At 41.6% G+C, this 20380-nt stretch overlaps 1 protein-coding gene and 1 pseudogene across 1 annotated transcript; both read left to right on the top strand.

The window, feature by feature from the left end:
* The window catches only part of LOC121395695, a 191962-nt pseudogene extending 184534 nt beyond the window's left edge, over positions 1-7428 (top strand).
* A 5088-nt stretch (positions 7429-12516) lies between these two features.
* Positions 12517-15485, top strand: LOC121395689 (protein spinster homolog 1-like). The gene is made up of 7 exons (XM_041569947.1): positions 12517-12602; positions 12689-12841; positions 13430-13619; positions 13934-13999; positions 14208-14306; positions 14482-14666; positions 15098-15485. The coding sequence occupies exons 1-7, from the start codon at positions 12526-12528 to the stop codon at positions 15426-15428; spliced, it is 1101 nt and encodes a 366-aa protein (XP_041425881.1). The 5' UTR covers positions 12517-12525; the 3' UTR covers positions 15429-15485.
* Positions 15486-20380: the final 4895 nt, after the last annotated feature.

Raw genomic sequence — 20380 nt, 5'->3', positions numbered from 1 at the left:
GGTTGAATTGTTCCTGCTTTTACAAGGTCTTGGATGACCGTGACCGTGAGGTTGTCTGGGTAACCTTGATACGAAAAATCTGTGGGGAGGAGGTAGGGTAAAGTCTATTAGTAGTCCTTGAGAAATGACTTGAAGAACCCATTGGTCCCGTATCTTGAGTTCCCACACCTCCCGAAAGGATTGGAGGCGGCCTCCCAGTGGGATCCCTTCGGGGTGGGCACCCCTTCATGCAGAATTGGGCTTGTCCTGAGAGGACTTGGCCGGTGCCTTGTTAGACGACCAACTGGACCTTTGTTTACCTTGGTAGCGAGAACGGAAATTGGTGTTGGGCTTGTCTGTCTGTGTCTTTGACCTTTGGCCTTGCCGAAAGGGTCGAAAAAAGGGTCGTCTCTTGAAGGTTGGCCTTTTGGCTCTGGCCTGTGGGAGAAGTGTGCTCTTACCGCCAGTTGCCTGCGAGATTATTTTGTCTAGTTCGGCCCCGAAGAGTAGTTTGCCTTGAAAGGGCAGGCTGACTAGGGAGCATTTAGATGTGAGATCGGCTGACCATGTCTTCAGCCAGAGGAAACGGCGAGCAGCCACCGATTGAGCCGAGGCCTGTGCCACCATCTTTGCTGCGTCGATAGCCGCATCTCCAATGTACATTAGTTGGTAGCATCAGCTATTTGGGAGAGAAGATTGTCAGTAGTCGGGTCTTCGGACCCAAGAAGTTGCGCAGCTTGTTCTACCCAGACCTCCATGGCTTTAGCGACCCAGGCAATAGTGAAGATAGGTCTAAAAGCTGATCCTGACGCTGTGAAGGAAGATTTGCAAAACCCCTCCAAACGCTTGTCAATAGGGTCTTTGAAAGCTGCTGAGTCTGCCACCGGAATGGTGGTATTCCTGGAAAGTCTGGAAACTGGGGGATCAACCGCTGGGGGTGATGCCCAGAGCTCAGTGCACTCCTGAGGGAATGGATAAGTTTGAGAGAAACGTCTCGATATCTGAACCCTGTGATCAGGGTGTTTCCACTGGGCCTTGATAAGGTCATCCAACTGTTCATAAGCTGGGAAGACGTAAGAGCATTTCTTTTGTCTCTTAAAGATATTTTTTGCTGGCTCAACCGAGACCGGCTCTTCGATGTTAAGGGTACTAAGCACAGCTTGTATTAGTCCTTCCACCTCCTTTTTGTTCTAGGGGTGTCTAGATCTGGATCCATGTGTTCCTGATCAGAGTCATCCTGTGAAAGTACTTGGCCTTCCTCGTCAGAGGGGGAGAACGGGTCTCTTGGGAATCAGGAGGCGAAGGTGCAAGGCGTTTGGGGCCTGAGGGGAGGTCGGCAGATCTAGCGGGTTGTGAAAGGTGCTCTAGGACCTTGTCTAATGTCTCTGGAATGCGGGCCAGGTTTTGGATGCCTGCAAGTGAGAGGGTAAGGGCCCTGATCAGTTCAGACTCAGATGTACTGGCCAATGGTGGTGGCGAGGGATCTGAAGGTCTGCAGGCCATACACAGGGATTCAGCCGAGGGCGAGTGAAATTTGGCCTTACATTGTGTGCAGGCTAGAAAGGTGATTTGTGTAGTTTGGCGTGTGTGAGCTGAGGACTTAGAGGTCCTGGGCTCTTCTGTTTTATCTGCCATAATGCTCTTTCTTCTTTGAAAGAATTTTTTTTTTTTTTAAACAGAGGCAGGGGAATCTGGCTGAAATCAGGGGATAAACCTCCAAGCGTGCTGTGGAAACAGAGTAGAGGGGTTAATGTCCCTGGGTAAACCACATGGCTATCTGGTGTAGTGCCCCTTTAATGTTGAAAAGTACTTGCTGTTGGAAGACTGCCTAGAAGGCACAATATGTGGAGCGAGAGCGCTGAGTTCACAGGAGCAGGAACGGAGCAGCGACAGGGGCAGTAGTGGAGAGAAGGAGAAGGAACCAGCAGCTGTAGGAAGAGATGGAGTCCTAAGCGAGCCGTGACGGTTTTGGCGCCAGTCGGGAGTGCGGGAAGAGAGATAACCCGCGCCGCGATCAAGCAGAGGCTGGGCGGAAGTGCGTTCCAAGGTGGAACACACAATGGCGCCGACGGCAGAAAGAGAAAAAAGGCGCGAGAGATGTAGCGAGCGCATTGGGGAAGGTAAGGGATACCATGTTGGGCAGGATTGAGGTGGAAAACACTGAAAAGGACAAGGCTTCATGTTAAGGGAGATAAAGAGAGAGGGTAGAATGGTGAAATCTACTCGCCACCGTTGCCAGCTGTACTGTGCCCTTTAAGTAGGTTTCCCTGTACAGACACAAACAAGAATATATGTGAGGACTCGCATATATAATTGTCTGTGTAAGGGTATACACGTATGAGGTGTATAGTGCTGCTGCAGGCCTCCGTGGAGCGGGAAGACAGCGTAGTGAAAATGGAGCGAGCCTGCAGACCTCCGTAGAGCGGGAAGGCTATAGGGTAAAGTAGGTGTCAGCTGGAGAGGCTCTTGAGTGAAGTCAGTGGCCCCCATGTGTGGCATGATCCTAACACGCAGTCCTGATCAATTGCTCCAGCCACTAAAAATGTGTCTTCTGCTTCTGAGGACACTAAAGAAACTGGAGATTTTAGGAGGAGGCAGGGGATGAAGCCCAGAGCAGGAGGAGGAGTTAAGTTAACTATTTAGTGTCCAGTCTCCAGCTGCAGGATCTTCATCCCCATGGTGCCTGTGTCCCCCAATTAGGCAAGAGAAAAGGGCTGTAAACCCTTAAAACAAATAAGAGAATGCTCTTGTGAGCACTTTTGCAATGTACAATACTGTTCTGTTTTTAGTGATCTCTGATAATACCTGGCTCTTTTACAGGATCAGAGTGCCAATGACACTAACTAGCTATGTTCCACCAGCATTGTCAGATAACCCTTGGGTTGCTGACTCTCATACTATGAAACATAGCTGTTGAGCAAAAAGCCTGGAATTAGTAGTGTAAAACTGTAAATATCTCAGAAACCACTAAAAATAAAAATGAAACGCTCAGAGTATGCTTATGTAGTAGGTTTTAGGCTACTTGTTGGTACTTTATGCAGGTACTGGTTTTACCCAGGCTGGCTTTAGGGCAGTAGCAACTGTCTGCAACTCTCAGCAGAGCATGTGTTACATGGACCATTCTCAAGAGGGCCTAGGGTTGCCACCTGCCGAATATATAGGAAGGCCGTATTTTTTCCAGAAAAGTGGCAACCCGAAGAGGCTCTAGCTGTACTGTTGGTGGAAGGTTAATTGTACTGATTGTGTACTTGAAAAAAGGCCAAGCAGGCCACGAAACGTTGTTCTCTCGAGATCCAAGCCAGAAACCCAATCAAGGCTTTTTAAGATTATACACAATTTGGACGGTGCTGTGATTTCGTTCTTGAGTTAATCGTACTGATTGCCTACATAGAACTTGATATTTTAAATAACTGGAGGGGGGTCTTTAAAAACAAATGGAACTCTTTGTTGATGGAGTAGCTTTACAATCCCTCTCTGCCGGTGCTAATTCAGATTTTATAAGATCATAAATCAGTAAATGTTTCAAGTTCACATCTACCAGAGGTAGTTCTCAAAGCCATAGCGAACACTCCCCTTTCAGTTCCACACTCCAAGGATGTCTCTATGCCTGACCACTTGAGTGCCTATAATCAGGGCCACCATCAGGGGTTTCAAGTGTACCGGGCCCGGCAGTGCTGAACTTTTCAAAAGAGCCGGGTCCCCCTTGACAGCGCCAAAGCCATGCTGCCTCCTTCCGGAGTCCTGAAGAGCCAAAATTGGGAAGTCCCGAAAGCGGCAAAAAGACCCAAAGTCACGAAAACAGACGAAATTGAAGTCCTGATGCAGCGAAAAGACCCAAAGTCACAAACATTTGGGGCCCCAATTTTTTTAACTTGTAGGGGGGCCCTGGTACCAGTGTTTTTTTAAAAAATATTCTTTGGGGCCCCAATTTTTTTCACTTGTAAGGGGAGCCCTGGCACCGATGCTTTTTTAAAAAAAAAACTTTTGTGGGGGCTCTGGCGCCAATGGGTTTTTTTTTTAAACTTATACCGGGGCCTTGGTCCCAATAACTTTATAACTTGTGTGTGGGGCGGTTACCTTTTTTAGCGCTGATGTTTGTGTGGTCTTTTAACTGTGATGTGGAGTGGGTGGGATCTGGGGTGGGGCTTGGGGGCCAGGATGGTGGGGACCCGAAAATTTTGTTGTACAGGGCCCAGTGATTTCTAAGGGCAAACCTGCCTATAATATCAGCCTTATCACTGCAGGCAGTTGCGATTCTGATGCCGCCCTCTCTCCCACTCTACTCTTAAAAATTAGCGTTGGAGCGGGTCAAAGTGGGGCAGCATCGCTAGTGCATTGAGCACAATTGCACTAGCGAAGCCACATTTTCTGGGTTAAAAAACAGAAATTTGGCTCTTACAGATACAAGAGGCGGCCTTTTGCCGACCTTGGTAACCGGCCGATTGCTGCCGCCTGAAGCCAGCAGCAGCTTAGTAGAAGTGTGCCACTCACCGCTCTACGTACTCCTCCAGACATGTTGTGGTCTTAGCTTCAACCAAATCTCCGCTCGCGGAGAGAGACAGATTAGTAGTTAGGTACACAGGACCGCCATCAGGGGGCCACTGGGGGGACAATTGTCCTGGCTCCAATGGCTTCTATATGTTAAGGGGGGACTGGCCGTGCTGGGTTTCCTGGACTAGCCGGGCCCCCCTTGAACTGCCAAAGTAGGAGACGGATTGAGCCAAAATAGGAGCTGAGTTGCACCGAAGTAGGAGCCAAGTTGTGTTGAAGTAGTTGTATATTGTATTGTTCTTTTAGGTGTTTTGCACTACAAATAAGATACGTGCAGTGTGCTTGGAAATTCATTCATATTTTTTTTTTCAAACTATAGTCTGGCCCCCAAAAGTTTGAGAGACCATGCACTGGCCCCCAGTGGATCCCTGTACTAGGGTTTCAAGCAACTAGTCATGATGTTCCTAACCATTATTGTGTTTTCATCATTGCAGAATACATTCAGCCTGTGTGTCTTCCTGCTCTGGGACAACAGATTATTGATGGAAAGATCTGCACAGTGACAGGGTGGGGCAATTTGCAGTATTATGGTGAGTATCAAGTGGAATAGTGTACCCTGTCTATTGCACTTTAATCTCAATCTGCTGAATTCTATCCCAAAACTAAGGAGTTTTATTAGTAATATGTATTAGCTAGCAATGCTCTGGGTAGGGTTTCAGGCTGTAATTGTAGTTATATAGTCCCTGGCTTCACTGCTTGGTACACTTGTCAGCATACCTTTATAATACACAGAAGCCACAAATATCCTGTAAATTATATCCTAATAAACGGTGACTAGTGATGTCATCAGTTATAAACGGTGACTAGTGATGTCATTTTATCACATGACTCACTAAATCTTGTGTATTATAATGTATAAAGAATAAAGTACCCCTTATTGGAAAATATGAGGAAATTAGAAGTAAGTTCCGGAGTTCCATGACCTGGACCTTCGGCCTCGTGCTTTTATATGGTCATGAAACTCCTCTGTAACTTATAATATCCTTATATTTACAAGAGGGGGTACTTAATTCACTGTATACACTCCAAATGGTTTCCATGCTTCTCAGTCATGTCTGACTAATGGGAGAAGGAATCTAACCAGTGGGACTTCTGATTGGTCAATATAATAAATGAAAATAATAAAACCAATGAAATCCCTGGCTCTTGTCCATAGGCCAACAATCAGAGATACTGCAGGAGGCATCAGTTCCCATAATCAGCAGCTCCGTTTGCAACCAGCCTGAATACTACATACACTACATAGTTAAATCTGTTATGACTTTGTGCCTCCTACAGGGGGACAATGGGGGTCCGTTTGTGTTGAGGACAATTTATCGCGCTCTTCCAGGTGGCGTCTGTGTGGCATAGTGAGCTGGGGCATAGGATGTGCAATGCCAAACAAACCCGGGGTATATGCCAAGGTGGACCAGTACCAGTACTGGATCTACAGGGCCATGAAGGTAAGTACTTAGAGGGGCACAGAACTGGGCTTCATTGTGGCACAAATAACTCCAAATAATCAGATATTTGCCTGAATTTGTCACTTATGTGGCAAGTAAAATCAGTCTAATCTTATCATTTGTCCCAGATCCAGGGTCACACCATAATAGAGGGCCTAAGGAAGCCTACCTGGGTGGTCCTTGCCAACTGCATTTTCAAATCTTTGTGTTAGATATGTGACTGGGGAAGGATGAACAAAGCAAACAATTGCCCCTATAAATAACAATAGTCTCAAGGGCCTGAGCTGGTAGAGAATTTCAGTCCCCCAGCTCTGCTGCTGGATTTACAAGGCAAGATTATGGCAGTGGCTGGAAGAGTTTTTATTTTTCTTTTAAAAGATTTAATCTAGTGTACAGGCAACCCGCTTAAAGATGCCACACTAGGTGCAGGCCCTCGGATGCCTATGCATAAATACAGCCCTGGCCAACATCACTGCCCATCTTCTTGTGTATGAAAGGGGTTGTCCACCTTTAGGTTAACTTTTAGTATGATGTAGAGATGGATATTCTGAAACTATGAAATTGGTTTTCATTTTTTATTTGTAGTTTTTTGAGTTCTTTAGCTTTTTATTCAGGAGCCCTCCAGTTTGCAATTATAGAAGTATATTTGAATAAGAGACTGGAATATGAATAGGAGAGGCCTGAATAGAAAGACAAGTAATAAAAAGTAGCAATAACAATACATTTGTAGCCTTACAGAGCATTTGTTTTTAATATGGGTCAGTGACCCCCTTTTGAAAAGTAGAAAGAGTCTTAAGAAGGCAAATGGTTTAAAAACTATAAATAATGAAGACCAATTGAAAAGCTGCTTAGAATTGGCCATTCTGTATCATACTGAAAGTTAACTTAAAGGTGAATGACCCCTTAAATTGAAGCAGTCCCACCAACCATGTCCAACATCTTGTGGATGGAAACAGTCAAGGGTAAAGGCTGTTTAAGCAGCAGAGGACTAACTTCATATTATTAACTTCATATTAATACCCTCTGTTTTGCAATGAGATGTTGGACAGGCAGGTGTCCACTTAATTTTGGCCAAAGTTCAAGTCCGTGGCAAGAAGTGGGCGTTTCTATGAAAACACTTTCTCCATTGCTGAACACCTGTCTGATTAACTGTCTGCAGAGTCACTTTTAAGATTTTTATTTGCCACGTTTGAAACCATCAAGCTGTGATAGTGTTTATATTGTCCCTTTCAGACAAAATCCGATGTAGCTGGGATTACTGAGATGCCATAAACGGACAAGGAGACCCTCAGAATGACAAGATCCCACTCTTTTCCAGCCTGTGACCAGTGTTTGTCAATACCAGACCTTCAGCTTCCACACAATGAGGAACTTAATCCATAAGAACTGCAATTGGCATCATTCCCTTCTTCTACAGCGCTACTTTTATAGTCACAGGACGTCACACTGGAACTACAATTTGCTACTACCACGTTATTGCTGGGAAAATAAGGGGCACGTTTTTTGCACCCCTGTGACTGAACTTAGACTTTAATTGTACTGTATATGCCTAATCATATGGATATAGCACTTGGGGCACTACTCCAAGTCTGTTCCTGGTTTAAGAGATTGTCAAGTTTCTACACCCTGACCAACTCTCATCCAGAAAATTTAGAATGAAATCAGCATTCAAGGTACAAGAACACAATGAATGATGGTCCATCAATGTAAAAACCTGCGTGCTGTGGAAATAACCCCTAGTGCATTTTTGGAAACAGACATGCTGCCAACCTCCATGTCATCAAATATGTTGCCTCTGGAGGAAAAATAAGGGAATCACGGCTCTTTTCCTCATCATTCAGTGACGGCAAACAATAATTTGGCAATTGATTGCACAGAAGATTCCAAAAATGAAGCATTTTTTAGCCGGATTATCACTCAGCTATCCATATACAGTATACACAGATCTATAGATGAAAATTTTGTTGGGAATTTTAAGTGGTAAGGGACTTTGGGTGTATGTGCCTTACCATTCATTCCAATCACATACAAGGGTGTTCATGTATGATTTTTATTGCATTTAATCAGACTGCCAGGTGCTACATTAATGAGAATGTATTGGGTGATCTACAACTGAGGATGATGGGATCAAAAAAATCATGAAGCTGCTGCTGCATGTACCAGTGTTTCTTGCATGGGCTCGGGCTCAGAGCTTGTGTTGTTGAGAAACTAGAGAATACTGCCTAGTCCAAACCCAGGCAAGGAACACCAAAGAACCGTGTCATTCTCATTGTTTGTATTGTATAGAAACATTATACTGACTGGGGCAAGGGGTTGGCAGTGTTACTCATTAAGGGTGCCTAACAAATTGACACCCCCTTCCCCGGTGTATTTAAATATCTTAGTAAGGAATGCTTTGTACAGGCTGATGCCAAAATTAGATACAAATTGAAAATACTTCACAAATTCAACCATTCGAAAATCAAAGTAATTTCTCTTTAAAAAAACGTTGACACTTCACCACCTTAAACCTGCCGAATTTCTGTTTAGCCTATGGGGGACCTGCTAGAACCTCTCTGAGTATTTGGCTACGTTTTTAGTCAAAGATTTTTTTTCTGCGATCCTTCAAATCCTTAGATTTTTACTTTGCTCGAAAACGCCTGTTTTCGATCGAAAAAATACTTTGACTATGGAAGTATCAAATTCGATGGTCGAATTTCGAAGTTTTTTAACTTCGAAATTCGACCCTTAGTAAATGTGCCCTATATTATCCAAGCATGTTAATTGCTAACTCTGAATACATATATTTATATATTTATCAACGTTTGCCCCATTTGTCCTCTTTCAGGTTTATTAGGAATAATTTGGGGAAGTGCTAGTGTATCTGATGAGAATGACCAAACACAGCAATTGTGTAATCAAGAATCATCACCTTAACTCGTAGCCGAAATAAAAAAAAATATAAACATACAAAACAGAATTGACAAAACTGCTATCAGATTTTTTTTAACCATATCCCAATTTTCATTTTACATTTTTCTGAAAAACGAGTGTCATTTTTAAACTTTAGACTTGGATAGTTGCGGGAGATACCTTTGTGTAGAAGAAGTTGTATATGTCATGTGACCATATATGGCCATAAATAGATTTTCACTACTGGACTAAACACCAGCAGTGAATTTTCTGAAATTATTTTTTTCTTAATAACATCTTTTATATTAGAATGGCGTTTCGCTCATTTTCCAGCAAAGGGTAAGAATATTCAACTTCTTCTCATGTAGAGTATTTATGCATTATAACTAGGCTTGTGCTTTATGTGTTATAATTATTATTGGCAAAGTGCCAAGGCAGCAATTGGTTGCTATGGCAGCATTTCATTGTGATGTCATTTCAGTTGGTGATGTCATAATGTCAGTGACCTACTTTAGTCAGTGCCAACAAGACTACTGGTCATTTCAGGATTTTCACTACTGGACGAAACACCAGCAGTGAATTTTCTGAAATTATTTATTTTTTAATAACATCTTTTTTATTAGAATGACATTTCGCTCTTTTAACAACAAAGGGTAAGAATCTTTAACTTCTTCTCATATAGAGTATTTATGCATTATAACTAGGCTTGTGCTTTATGTGTTATAATTATTATTGGCAAAGTGCCAAGGCAGCAATTGGTTGCTATGGCAGCATTACATTGTGATGTCATTTCAGTTGGTGATGTCATAATGTCAGTGACCTACTTTAGTCAGTGCCAACAAGACAACTGGTCATTTCAGGATTTTCACTACTGGACGAAACACCAGCAGTGAATTTTCTGAAATTATTTATTTTTTAATAACATCTTTTTTATTAGAATGACATTTCGCTCTTTTATCAACAAAGGGTAAGAATCTTTAACTTCTTCTCATATAGAGTATTTATGCATTATAACTAGGCTTGTGCTTTATGAGTTATAATTATTATTGGCAAAGTGCCAAGGCAGCAATTGGTTGCTATGGCAGCATTACATTGTGATGTCATTTCAGTTGGTGATGTCATAATGTCAGTGACCTACTTTAGTCAGTGCCAACAAGACTACTGGTCATTTCAGGATTTTTACTGCTGGACGAAACACCAGCAGTGAATTTTCTGAAATTATTTTTTTCTTAATAACATCTTTTATATCAGAATGGTGTTTCACTCGTTTTCCAACAAAGGGTAAGAATATTCAACTTCTCATATATAGGGGTATATTTATCAAAGAGTGAAGTTAAAGTTCGCCACAGTCTGCTAGAGTGAAATTCTGCCACTCTCCATTCATTTCTATGGGTTTTTTAAAGGCGTATTAAACAAAGGGTGAAAGTAAAAGTTCACCCTTTAATGAATAAGCTTTTAAAAATCCCATAGAAATGAATAGAGAGAGGCGGTATTTCATAAATATACCACATAGAGTATTTATGCACTATAACTAAGGCCTGTGTTTTATGTATTATTATTGGCAAAGTGCCAAGGCAGCAAATAGTTGCTATGGCAACATTGCATCATATGATGTCATATGAGTCGGTGATGTCATAATGTCAGTGACCTACTTTAGTCAGTGCCAACAAGACTACTGGTCATTTCAGGATTTTTACTGCTGGACGAAACACCAGCAGTGAATTTTCTGAAATTATTTTTTTCTTAATAACATCTTTTATATCAGAATGGCTTTTCGCTCATTTGCCAACAAAGGGTAAGACTATTCAACTTCTCATATAAAGTATTTATGCATTATAACTAGACTTGTGCTTTATGTGTTAGAATTATTATTGGCAAAGTGCCAACTCAGCAACTGGTTGCTATGGTAGCGTTACATTGTGATGTCATTTCAGTTGGTGATGTCATAATGTCAGTGACCTACTTAAGTCAGTGCCAACAAGACAACTGGTCATTTCAGGATTTTCACTAGTGGACTAAACACCAGCAGTGAATTTTCTGAAATTATTTATTTTTTAATAACATCTTTTTTATTAGAATGGCGTTTCACTCATTTGCCAACAAAGGGTAAGAATCTTTAACTTGTGGGTAGTATTTCAAGAAGGTGCATCTGTTGGTATAATGTGGCTGCTCTCTGACATCACGTTCATACAAAATCATTTTGTGAGAGCGCATCTACATTGTATTCTGATTTATCTGTTGAGACTCACCAAATGCAAAATTAAACAATTAAATTGTCATTTCTCTTGTGATTTTAATTGTAGAAATATCAACTTCTTCAGAAAACTTTGCATTAGATCAAAACAGGCATGTGATCCTGTCCCGGTCGACATAGAGAAAGGGGAAAAAGAGAGAAGGGCACCGTGTACACTCCTCTGTGCGAAGGCTACGCTGGCCATCCTTCTCCTGATCAAATTCGTCCATTACGTGGACACATATCTAGCTGAAGGTAAGACAGGGGCTGGAAGGAAGAAATACATTTTCTGAAGGTAACAGAACCACTTCACTACCTGTACTAACGTGTCCATATGGTACTTTTGTTCCTCTTACAGGTGTTATGCCGTTGATTGAAGCAGAATATGAACTCTCCATTGACAAAGTTGCGAGAGTAGAAACAGGTAAGGTCACATTCCTTGGACTTTCTCTCTTATGGATATACTTATCATTCCCTCTTTCTATCTGTCTCTTTTAGCCAGTTGTGGGCTTGGTCCATGTCTGAAGCTCACAATATTCTCCCTCTTCCTTCAGGTTTTGCTATTGTTTTTGCCTTGGTCAATCCATTCTTTGGACATCTATCAGATCAGATCAGCCGGTGGACCCTCATGTGTCTGGGAGTAACGTATTGGACTCTGTTTGTCGCGAGCTGTTCCGTAATTCCCCAGGAGGTAAGAGTCGATGTATCGGATGGTCAATGAGATTTCACTCAGCGTATAACCTGTACTCAGTAGTATTAATTCTTCATGAATCCTAACTTATAAAAATTTGTACCCTCTTATCCTTTAGTGGGGTTGGACCATCCCTTTTATACGGTGTGCTGTGGCCGCAATAGAAAGTTTTTTTGCAGGCATTTCCCTGACCCTGATTGATGACCTGTTCCCACCTGAAAAGCGACGAGGGACTTTAATCAAGTTTAACAATTTCAGCTATATAATGGGGTAAGCTGCAAGTTGTACCTGGATTCCTGCTACATTCCTGTTGGTTTGTGTGTGGATTCTGTTATATTAACCCTGAATCTCCTTGGTTCTGTTACAGTGCCTTAGGGATCGTTGTGGGAGCAATTGTGCCAAGCTACTTAGGCTCAAACTGGCGTTTTGCACTGCAGGTAAGGAAAATTCAACCGGGTACCATTAATTATATTGGCGTGACGGGAAGATACAATTGAATATAGGCTAAACATTAAGAGACAAATAAAACAGTGGTTGTTGTGAGATATTAGCCTTTTATTATCAGTTTAGTTGATTGGATACTGTACATGAAAAGAGATACATGGCTGGCTACTTAACTGCTGTTTTCTTTGGACACAGCTAGTTGCAGTCGCTGGATTAGCGTGCCTAGTGCTGCTAATCTGTGTGAAGAAGGAACCACCTAGATACTATACGAGGACCACAGTGACGACCCTCAGATGCAGATCCTCAGTTTCCAATATATTTGGAAGTTGACCTCCTCCTTCTTCAAAAATCTGAGGATTTTATCTAAAACGTGAGTATTATTTATGATAAATAACAATCAAATGGAAAATTGCAGAAGATGTATAAATATTACTAATCCCTCTCCTCCACTTTCAGACGGAGCTTTGTTTTTCTCACCTTGGCTTCATGGTCCGTGAATTTCATTAATGAAGCCATGTTTGCCGTTGTTCCTGATTTCCTGAACCGAACCAGGGCCGTGACAAGCAGTTCGTTTCCCTGTCTGTTGCCAGATTGTTACTACAGCGACTTGTGAGTCTCCAGAACTTGTGCATATTTAGGGGCAGGTTTATCAAGGGTCGAATTTAGAGTTCATGGGAGTTTTATTAAACTCCCATAAACTCCCAAGAACTCAAAATTCGACCCGCAAACTCAAATTGAATTCAAATCGAATCGTTTTGAATCGAATCTAATTCGATTCACGTTTTTTCTCCAAAAGCAACTCCATTTTCAGGAAGGCTGCAAACAACTCCAAATTTATCCCAGGACCTTCCCCATAGGTTAAAACAGCAATTCAGCAGGTTTAAGGTGGCAAATAGTCGAATTCAAAGTATTAAAGGGCCAGTACATGATACATTTCTATAATCAAATTCGAATTTTTAACTATTCCCTAGTCAAATTTCACTTCGACCCTTGATAAATCTGCCCCTAAATGTGTGTTTACCAGTCCCATTATGAACAAGCCTTGCTATGGTTTAGCAGATAGCCTTTAGCAGGTGCACTGTATTGTTTAGGATGTATATTAAATTGTTTCAGTTCAGGATCTGAGAAGTTATTATTAGGGTACATTATACAGTTTGAACAATATAATAAACATTCTTGTCTCTTTGTCTCCTTCAGTATGTTCTATGGTTTGATTAAATACGCGGCTGACATCGTGGGGATACAAATAGGAATGGTGATCATCACTCGGTGGTTCAAGATGTATCCATCCGCTGATCGACTGGTATCCGGTTTAGGACTTATGGCCTCTGGATGTTTCATTTGCATCTTCTTTTTCACTGTACAAAGCAGCTTTACCCTTGCCTATGTGAGTTATATCCATTGGATTTAAGACACAATAATGTTTTTACTCCCAACATCGAGGGATGTTGAGATTGAGAGAAGGTGATAGCATGAAGCTAATTAACCTAGATTAGAAATAGATTATTTTTATGGCCCCAGTTCTACATGAATGGTTTAAAATATTACTAACGCTCAAGGATAAGTTAACAAAAGTGATTTAAGAGCCAACCTTAGAGATAACATCAACATTGGCGCCAATAATTGTATTAAATGATTATTCCATTTAGATGTGGGTTCATTTTATTTTTTTATCTCACCACCCTATACTCTCTCCTACAGGGGTCCGTCTTTGTAGGTGGCGTTCTACTGAATATAAACCAGGCTGTAGCTACTGACATGATACTGGTAAATATATCTCTTGAACAACTTTTTCCTTTCATACCCACAGACAGAATCATATGAACTAGTGTTTGGTCCTAAACATCGGGTTTATATGCTTTTTTATTGATAACATAACCCCATGTTGGACACCAATAAGCGCAAGATATGATATCAAATAATAATAATGGCAGTGACCTCTTCCCTGATAAACCCTTCTTTTCTCTCTTGCCAGTCGGTAGTAATGCCAAATTCCCGTGGCACAGCAATAGCCTTGCAGTCTATTATAGCACAGTTAGCAGGAGGGGTATGTGCCCCATTTATCATTCAGAAGGTAAGTGCATTTGATTCCCCTTAAGATTTTAAACTCTAGCAAACCCAACCTTTTAGCTTTATATCTGAGCCACTGTAAATGGTTTGTTATCATGGTGTCTCTCTGCTGTGCAGTCCTGTGTAATATGTTACCACTTTATAAACATGCAACAATTAACTTCTATGTCTTTTATCAGATTTCTGATGCGATCCAGATGTGGCAACCAGAAACCAGCCCAATGCGCTGCTTGCAATATGCCTTGATAATATTGGCAATTCTGGCATTGATTGGAGGATGCTTCTTCCTCTGCACAAACTTTTGTATTGAAGAGGATCGGAAAGTAGTTGAACAGGCCCGCGCCCCAAGCCCACCACCTGAATTGTGAGTACACAGTATAGGTTAATTAATGCACAATGGATTATAGGAAATAGGAATGAGATTTGTATGACGTATAGATGACAATGTAGAGACTGGAAGGCAGTGTTTGGCAGTATAAGTTCCATGAAGGATACCATGAAGGTAGCAGAGGGTGATTGGTAGTAAAAAGGGTTGTTTAAGTTGGGGTCTGTGTGGAGCTATTCCTGTCAACTACCTCAAATTTCCCAATCAAAAAGTTGTCTATCACTATAAAAAAATAGAGGAGCTTATTGAGGATAAGCAGAAGAATGGGAATATTGGGTTATGCCAACACCAGCAAAAATGCATGACTTGGAGTGTTTGTAGCTAAATATACAGAGGTAGAGGTACAGGATGGCAGTATAAATCTCAAAGATTTTACTTTTCGCTTCTTTATTTTTCCACTGACAACTCAGGAACCTACAGGACATACTGGTGTACGACTCTGAAGATCCTGGATATGCTGCTCAGCCTTCTCTAGAATTGGCTCCTGAGTCTCCAGATCCTGCTCCAGAACTACCTGCTCAGCCTGCAGATCTTGATACATGCCGGTTCTGCTGCTTTCCGTTTCTAGGACTGGCTCCTAAGCTTTCAAATCCTTCTCCAGAGATACCTGCTCAGCCTCCAGATCCTTCTGTAGGACTGGCTCCCGAGCCTCCAGATCCTGCTCCAGAACTACCTGCTGAGCCTCCAGATCCTGATACATGCAGGTCCTGCTGCTTTCCCTTTCCTAGGACTGGCTCCTGAGTTTCCAGATCCTGCTTCGGAGATGCCTGCTCATCCTCTAAACTATAGACAGGGAGAATACCTGAACATATAGCATAGGAACCAGGACTGTAACTGGAGTTAACCACACACTAGGAAGTGGGCATGGTGGAAACCCAGGGGGATACCCATACACAACTGGAGATGACATAGTGATATTGCAGGTTTAATGGCAACATAAGATAATAACAGGAACAGTCAAAAATCGAAAACAAGGTCAAGCCAAGGTCGTTATCAGGAAATCCAGGAGGGCAAGGAATGCTGGAACAAGAACACTGGAACAAGGGATTCCGGAATACAGGAACAAGGAATGCAGGTCATACAGGAACACACACAATGACTCAGCCCTGGGCAACGCTCTGGGCTGGGTTTATAAAGGAATGGTGATGAGAAATGGGAAACACATGAGGGAAACTACGCGGGTGAAGTACAGGGAGGAGAAAACTATAGACAGGGAGAACACCTGAACATATAGCATAGGAACCAGGACCAGTCCTAAGAGCCTCCAGTGGCTCATGGAGCAAGTGCAGCACACAGGGTTCAAGTCCCGGGCTGGTCCTTACATTACCCCCCCCTTGAGGATCGACCACCGGGCAATCCCAAAGTCGAATGCCCCCCCATACATTTTAGTCCAATAAGTGGAACACTACTAGGACCCGGAATGGGGGCATCAAAAGGAACAGAAACCACTTTGCAAGAGTCAGGAACCACCTCTCCAGGATCAGGGACCAGTGCAGAAACATCACAGGCACCCATTACAGGTGCCAGAAACCAGGAGGCACCCTTTCCGATTAGAAGAAAAGAGGTTCCGCCTAAATATTCTGAAGGGGTTTTTTACAGTGAGAGCTGTGAAGATGTGGATTTCTCTCCCTGAACTAGTTGTACTGGCTGATACATTAGATAGTTTTAAGAAGGGGTTGGATGGTGTTTAGCAAGTGAAGGAATACAGTGATATGGGAGATAGCTCATAGTACAAGTTGATCCAGGGACTGGTCCAATTGCCATTTTGGAGTCAGGAAGGAATTTTTCCCCCTCTGAGGCAAATTGGAGAGGCTTCAGATGGGGTTTTTTTTGCCTTCCTCTGGATCGACTGGCAGTTAGGCAGGTTAAAAAAAGTAAAAAGGGCGAACTTGATGGACGTGTGTCTTTTTTCAACCTAACTTATTATGACAGGATCTGTTAAAAGGAAATTTGCTGGAAATTAGAAATTGTGTAAAAATAAATAAATAAAGCATTCATTGCACAGATACGTCATTTATGTTTTTTGTCAATCATTTAAAGGAACAGCAACACCAAAAAATGAAAGTGTTTTAAAGGAATGTCAATATAGTATACTGTTACCCTGCACTGGTAAAACTGGTGTGTTTGCTTCAGAAACACCACTATAGTTGATATAAACAAGCTGCTGTGTAGCCATGGGGGCAGCCATTCAAGCACAGGATACACAGTAGATAACAGATAAGTACTACTATAGTTGATATAAACAAGCTGCTGTGTAGCCATGGGGGCAGCCATTCAAGCACAAGATACACAGTAGATAATAGATAAGTACTACTATAGTTGATATAAATAAGCTGCTGTGTAGCCATGGGGGCAGCCATTCAGACACAGGATACACAGTAGATAACATAAGTACTACTATAATTTATATAAACAAGCTGCTGTGTAGCCATGGGGGCAGCCATTCAAGCACAGGATACACAGTTGATAACAGATAAGTACTACTATAGTTTATATAAACAAGCTGCTGAGTAGCAATGGTGGAAATTGAAAAAAGTCTATATGGCACAGGTTAAGTAGTGGATAACAGATAACAACATTATGTTCTACAGAGCTTATCTGCTGTGTAACCTGAGCCTTTTCTCCTTTGAATGGCTGTCCCCATAGCTACTTAATTTTTTGATGTTACTGCTCCTTTAAGGGACACAGAAGTGAAATGTATTCATGGATAAAACGTCAGCAGAACGTTTAGCAGAACATAAAACATTACATTGTGCTCTTGAAACCATAATATTGACTTGCAATAACAAGGGCCACGTTCGTTCGTTATAACGCAGCTACGTTTTCCTTTCTGCTTATCATTCTGTTTTTTATATTTAGAACAAATCAAGAAAGCAAGACTTCTTGCCAAAAGAAACCGAACACAACCAAGTGAGGATTCTGCTATAGGCCTTTACAGAAGCCCCAGCAGAAGTGGTACAGGTGATAGAAGGCTTTCTGGGTGGAAATCAGGAGGATATGACGGAGCAGACCCACAGCTCCTCGCAATGCCAATTTCAGGTTTGTACACAGTGTAGTAAGTGTTTTTTTTATACAATAACTAATTTCAATAATTAATTATTTTTATCTTTTATTGTAGATGTGGAAGTGGCAGTTTGTACACCTGATAAAACAAATGTGTAAAAAAGAATCCATTACCAGACCAAACTAAGGAGCTGCACTGAGAGCTGACAGTGGGGAAGCCATACTATTACTTCAAGAACAAATAACTGGTCTGATAGGAGAAATGGAGAATGACACAGAATCATTTTTTTTTTCTTTATTCTTTAAATGTGTTCAGAAACATGTTGAAAAAGTTTTGTTTTTTCAAAATACTTGTTTATTATGTAGACTGGAGCAAAATGTTGTTATAATATTTGTCCCAGTTGCTCATGCAGAGCCTGCAGCGTTTGGGTCCACGGCCCACAGTTGGACACAGCACCCAGCTTTTTTTCTAATATCGTCACAATGCTATCAATATTTGAATATATTGTGATATATTTATGAAACAAAACGAGAGTATGAGAAATAAAACATTTTATTGTTCAAATTTGTGTTGAGTTTCAAGTATGTTTCAGCATTTCATAACCAGCTATAGAGTTAAGTTATGTAGTAACATATTTGGGAAAAAGGGGTTTGTGCCATAATATGTGGCCGGGAACGTTCGTTGTGAACGTTTCCATACGTTCAACCTACGACTGGTCCTACGTACTTCCGTCAGCGGCCAAGGATATTGTCGTGTACTCCCGTCAGAGGTTTCATGGATATCATCAGATCATCAATACACGCAGAGATACGATCGGCAGCCGGCAGAAATTTTCAAACCTGACTGAACGACCGATTGGCATGGTACGACAAATGTCAGAGCACTCCACATACGGTCCGAAAGTCGTAAGAGAGTCGTACGAATCCTCCATTTGTACGATCTGATCTTTGGTCTATGGCCAGCTTAAGTATAATGATATCACTTTACATAAATGTCACCTGGTTTCAGCAGTTGTATCATCTTCATAAGCAAATAATTTTGTATAGAGAATGTGATGGCGGAACCTTGGTCTCTCTCAGCTCCTTCACTGAACCCTTGTTACTCCTCTTTTTTTTTTTTGCTTTGGCTTCTTTATTGCTTTTGCCAAGTCATGGTTTGTGTTTGTTTCTGGTGAAGATAATACTGAGATCCCATCCTTTGACCCATTACTTTCTCCTGGGCCTCAACTGCATTTCCATTGGCTGCGTCTCCTCAACATCCTCTGTAGGATCCTCTTGATGGTCTACCTTGGTCTTGCCATGATCACATTCCCTAGGTACAATGCAAAATCACAATGTAATGAATACAAAAATTGCTGGAAATAGGTAGACTTGTCCGTAATGTCCAAATGAGATTGTGTTTATATTTATCATGTTGAAAAGCTTTTTTCAATATATAGATTTAGGGGAATATCAAGTAGACACCCCTGTGGCATCTAGTCTTTAATATGCACATTGTTAATGCCTGAAATTATAGAATGACATTGTGTAAGTGTGGGTAAGATGGCTAATATAACTGGGGGATAAAATGTCTTGTAGGTGGTTGCAATGCTTTTTTACTGGGTATCATAGGGTTTACGTTAGTATTTAAAAATGGAAGGTGGAGGTTGAGTTATTTCTATTGGATTTCCAAGACGGTAGATGTGATTCCATCGGCTTGGGTGGAGAAAGGGTCTCAACGAGGATTGATCCGTGGGCTAAGAGAAGAGCTCAGTGGAAATCAGGAGGAACAGGTACAAGGATTAGCTAGAGGAGGGCTAGATTCTAAGTAGAGTCATTCAGTGGATATGATGGAGTGAGGAGAAATGAGTAAGCAGGTAGAGCTGCTGTGAATGATGTAGTGAATTGCAGCATTAGTGGTAGTGCCCAACAGAGGGGCTCAGCTATGTAGATCCAGGGCACAATCCCCTTGTAGATCCATCAGTTGCTGAAGACAAAGTTACAGGATGTGTGAGCTCAACAAGTTCCCATAACCCAAAAGTATTCTTTTAGGGGAGACTTAAAAAAGCTGTGCAAAGTGCTAAGTGTCATTTTTGTAAGTCAACCGTCATGTTTTCAGCATCATTTTCTCCAGTGGAACTTGCACAAGATGCACCAATTTACAGTAGTATTGTGCTATTTGTGAATTGATTGCTAGGTGTAATTCAGTTTTACAGTTCAGATGGCATCACTTGTGCTGTGGCAATGTGCCTGGAGTCAATAACGGCATTAGAATTGCTGATTCGCTCAGCACAAGGCATGGAAATTCCCAACCTACTAGGGGAAGTAACCCAGGAATTTGCCCAAAAGAGCTTACAGTCTATCATTTTCTTATAGAGTGGCAGCTCCTATTGAAACTTGATTTCTTAAACATGAGGAGACAGAATCAATTCAGAAGATTGAATGGAAACACATTCCACAAGTGACAAGACAGGGGAGATGGAAATTATTTCCTTTACTGGACTGACACACAGCTCAAACAACTAAATACATCTAGTGATGAGAGAGAGAATCTGTCCCATTTTGCTTTGCAAAAAAATGTACGAAACTGCGGACAAAATTGCCAAAACGGAGAATAATTCAATGGGCTTCAAAAATTTTCTCGCTCCAAATCTATTAAAGTCAATGGACGTTTTTTCTAATGGCGACTTTTTTGTCCAAATGCATTAAAG

This window comes from Xenopus laevis, chromosome 7L, assembly GCF_017654675.1.
Source record: "Xenopus laevis strain J_2021 chromosome 7L, Xenopus_laevis_v10.1, whole genome shotgun sequence".
NCBI lineage: Eukaryota > Metazoa > Chordata > Amphibia > Anura > Pipidae > Xenopus > Xenopus laevis.
The sequence above is the reverse complement of the archived record's forward strand: the minus strand, read 5'-3'. Positions and strand labels throughout refer to the sequence as shown.

Excerpts from the sequence above, each read along its gene's own strand:
- LOC121395689 (XM_041569947.1), top strand. The coding sequence starts at position 12,526 with ATGCAGATCCTCAGTTTCCAATATATTTGGAAGTTGACCTCCTCCTTC. Across the intron at positions 12,603-12,688 it reads CTGAGGATTTTATCTAAAAC|ACGGAGCTTTGTTTTTCTCA; the intron begins GTGAGTATTATT and ends CTCCACTTTCAG. Across the intron at positions 13,620-13,933 it reads GCAGCTTTACCCTTGCCTAT|GGGTCCGTCTTTGTAGGTGG; the intron begins GTGAGTTATATC and ends TCTCTCCTACAG.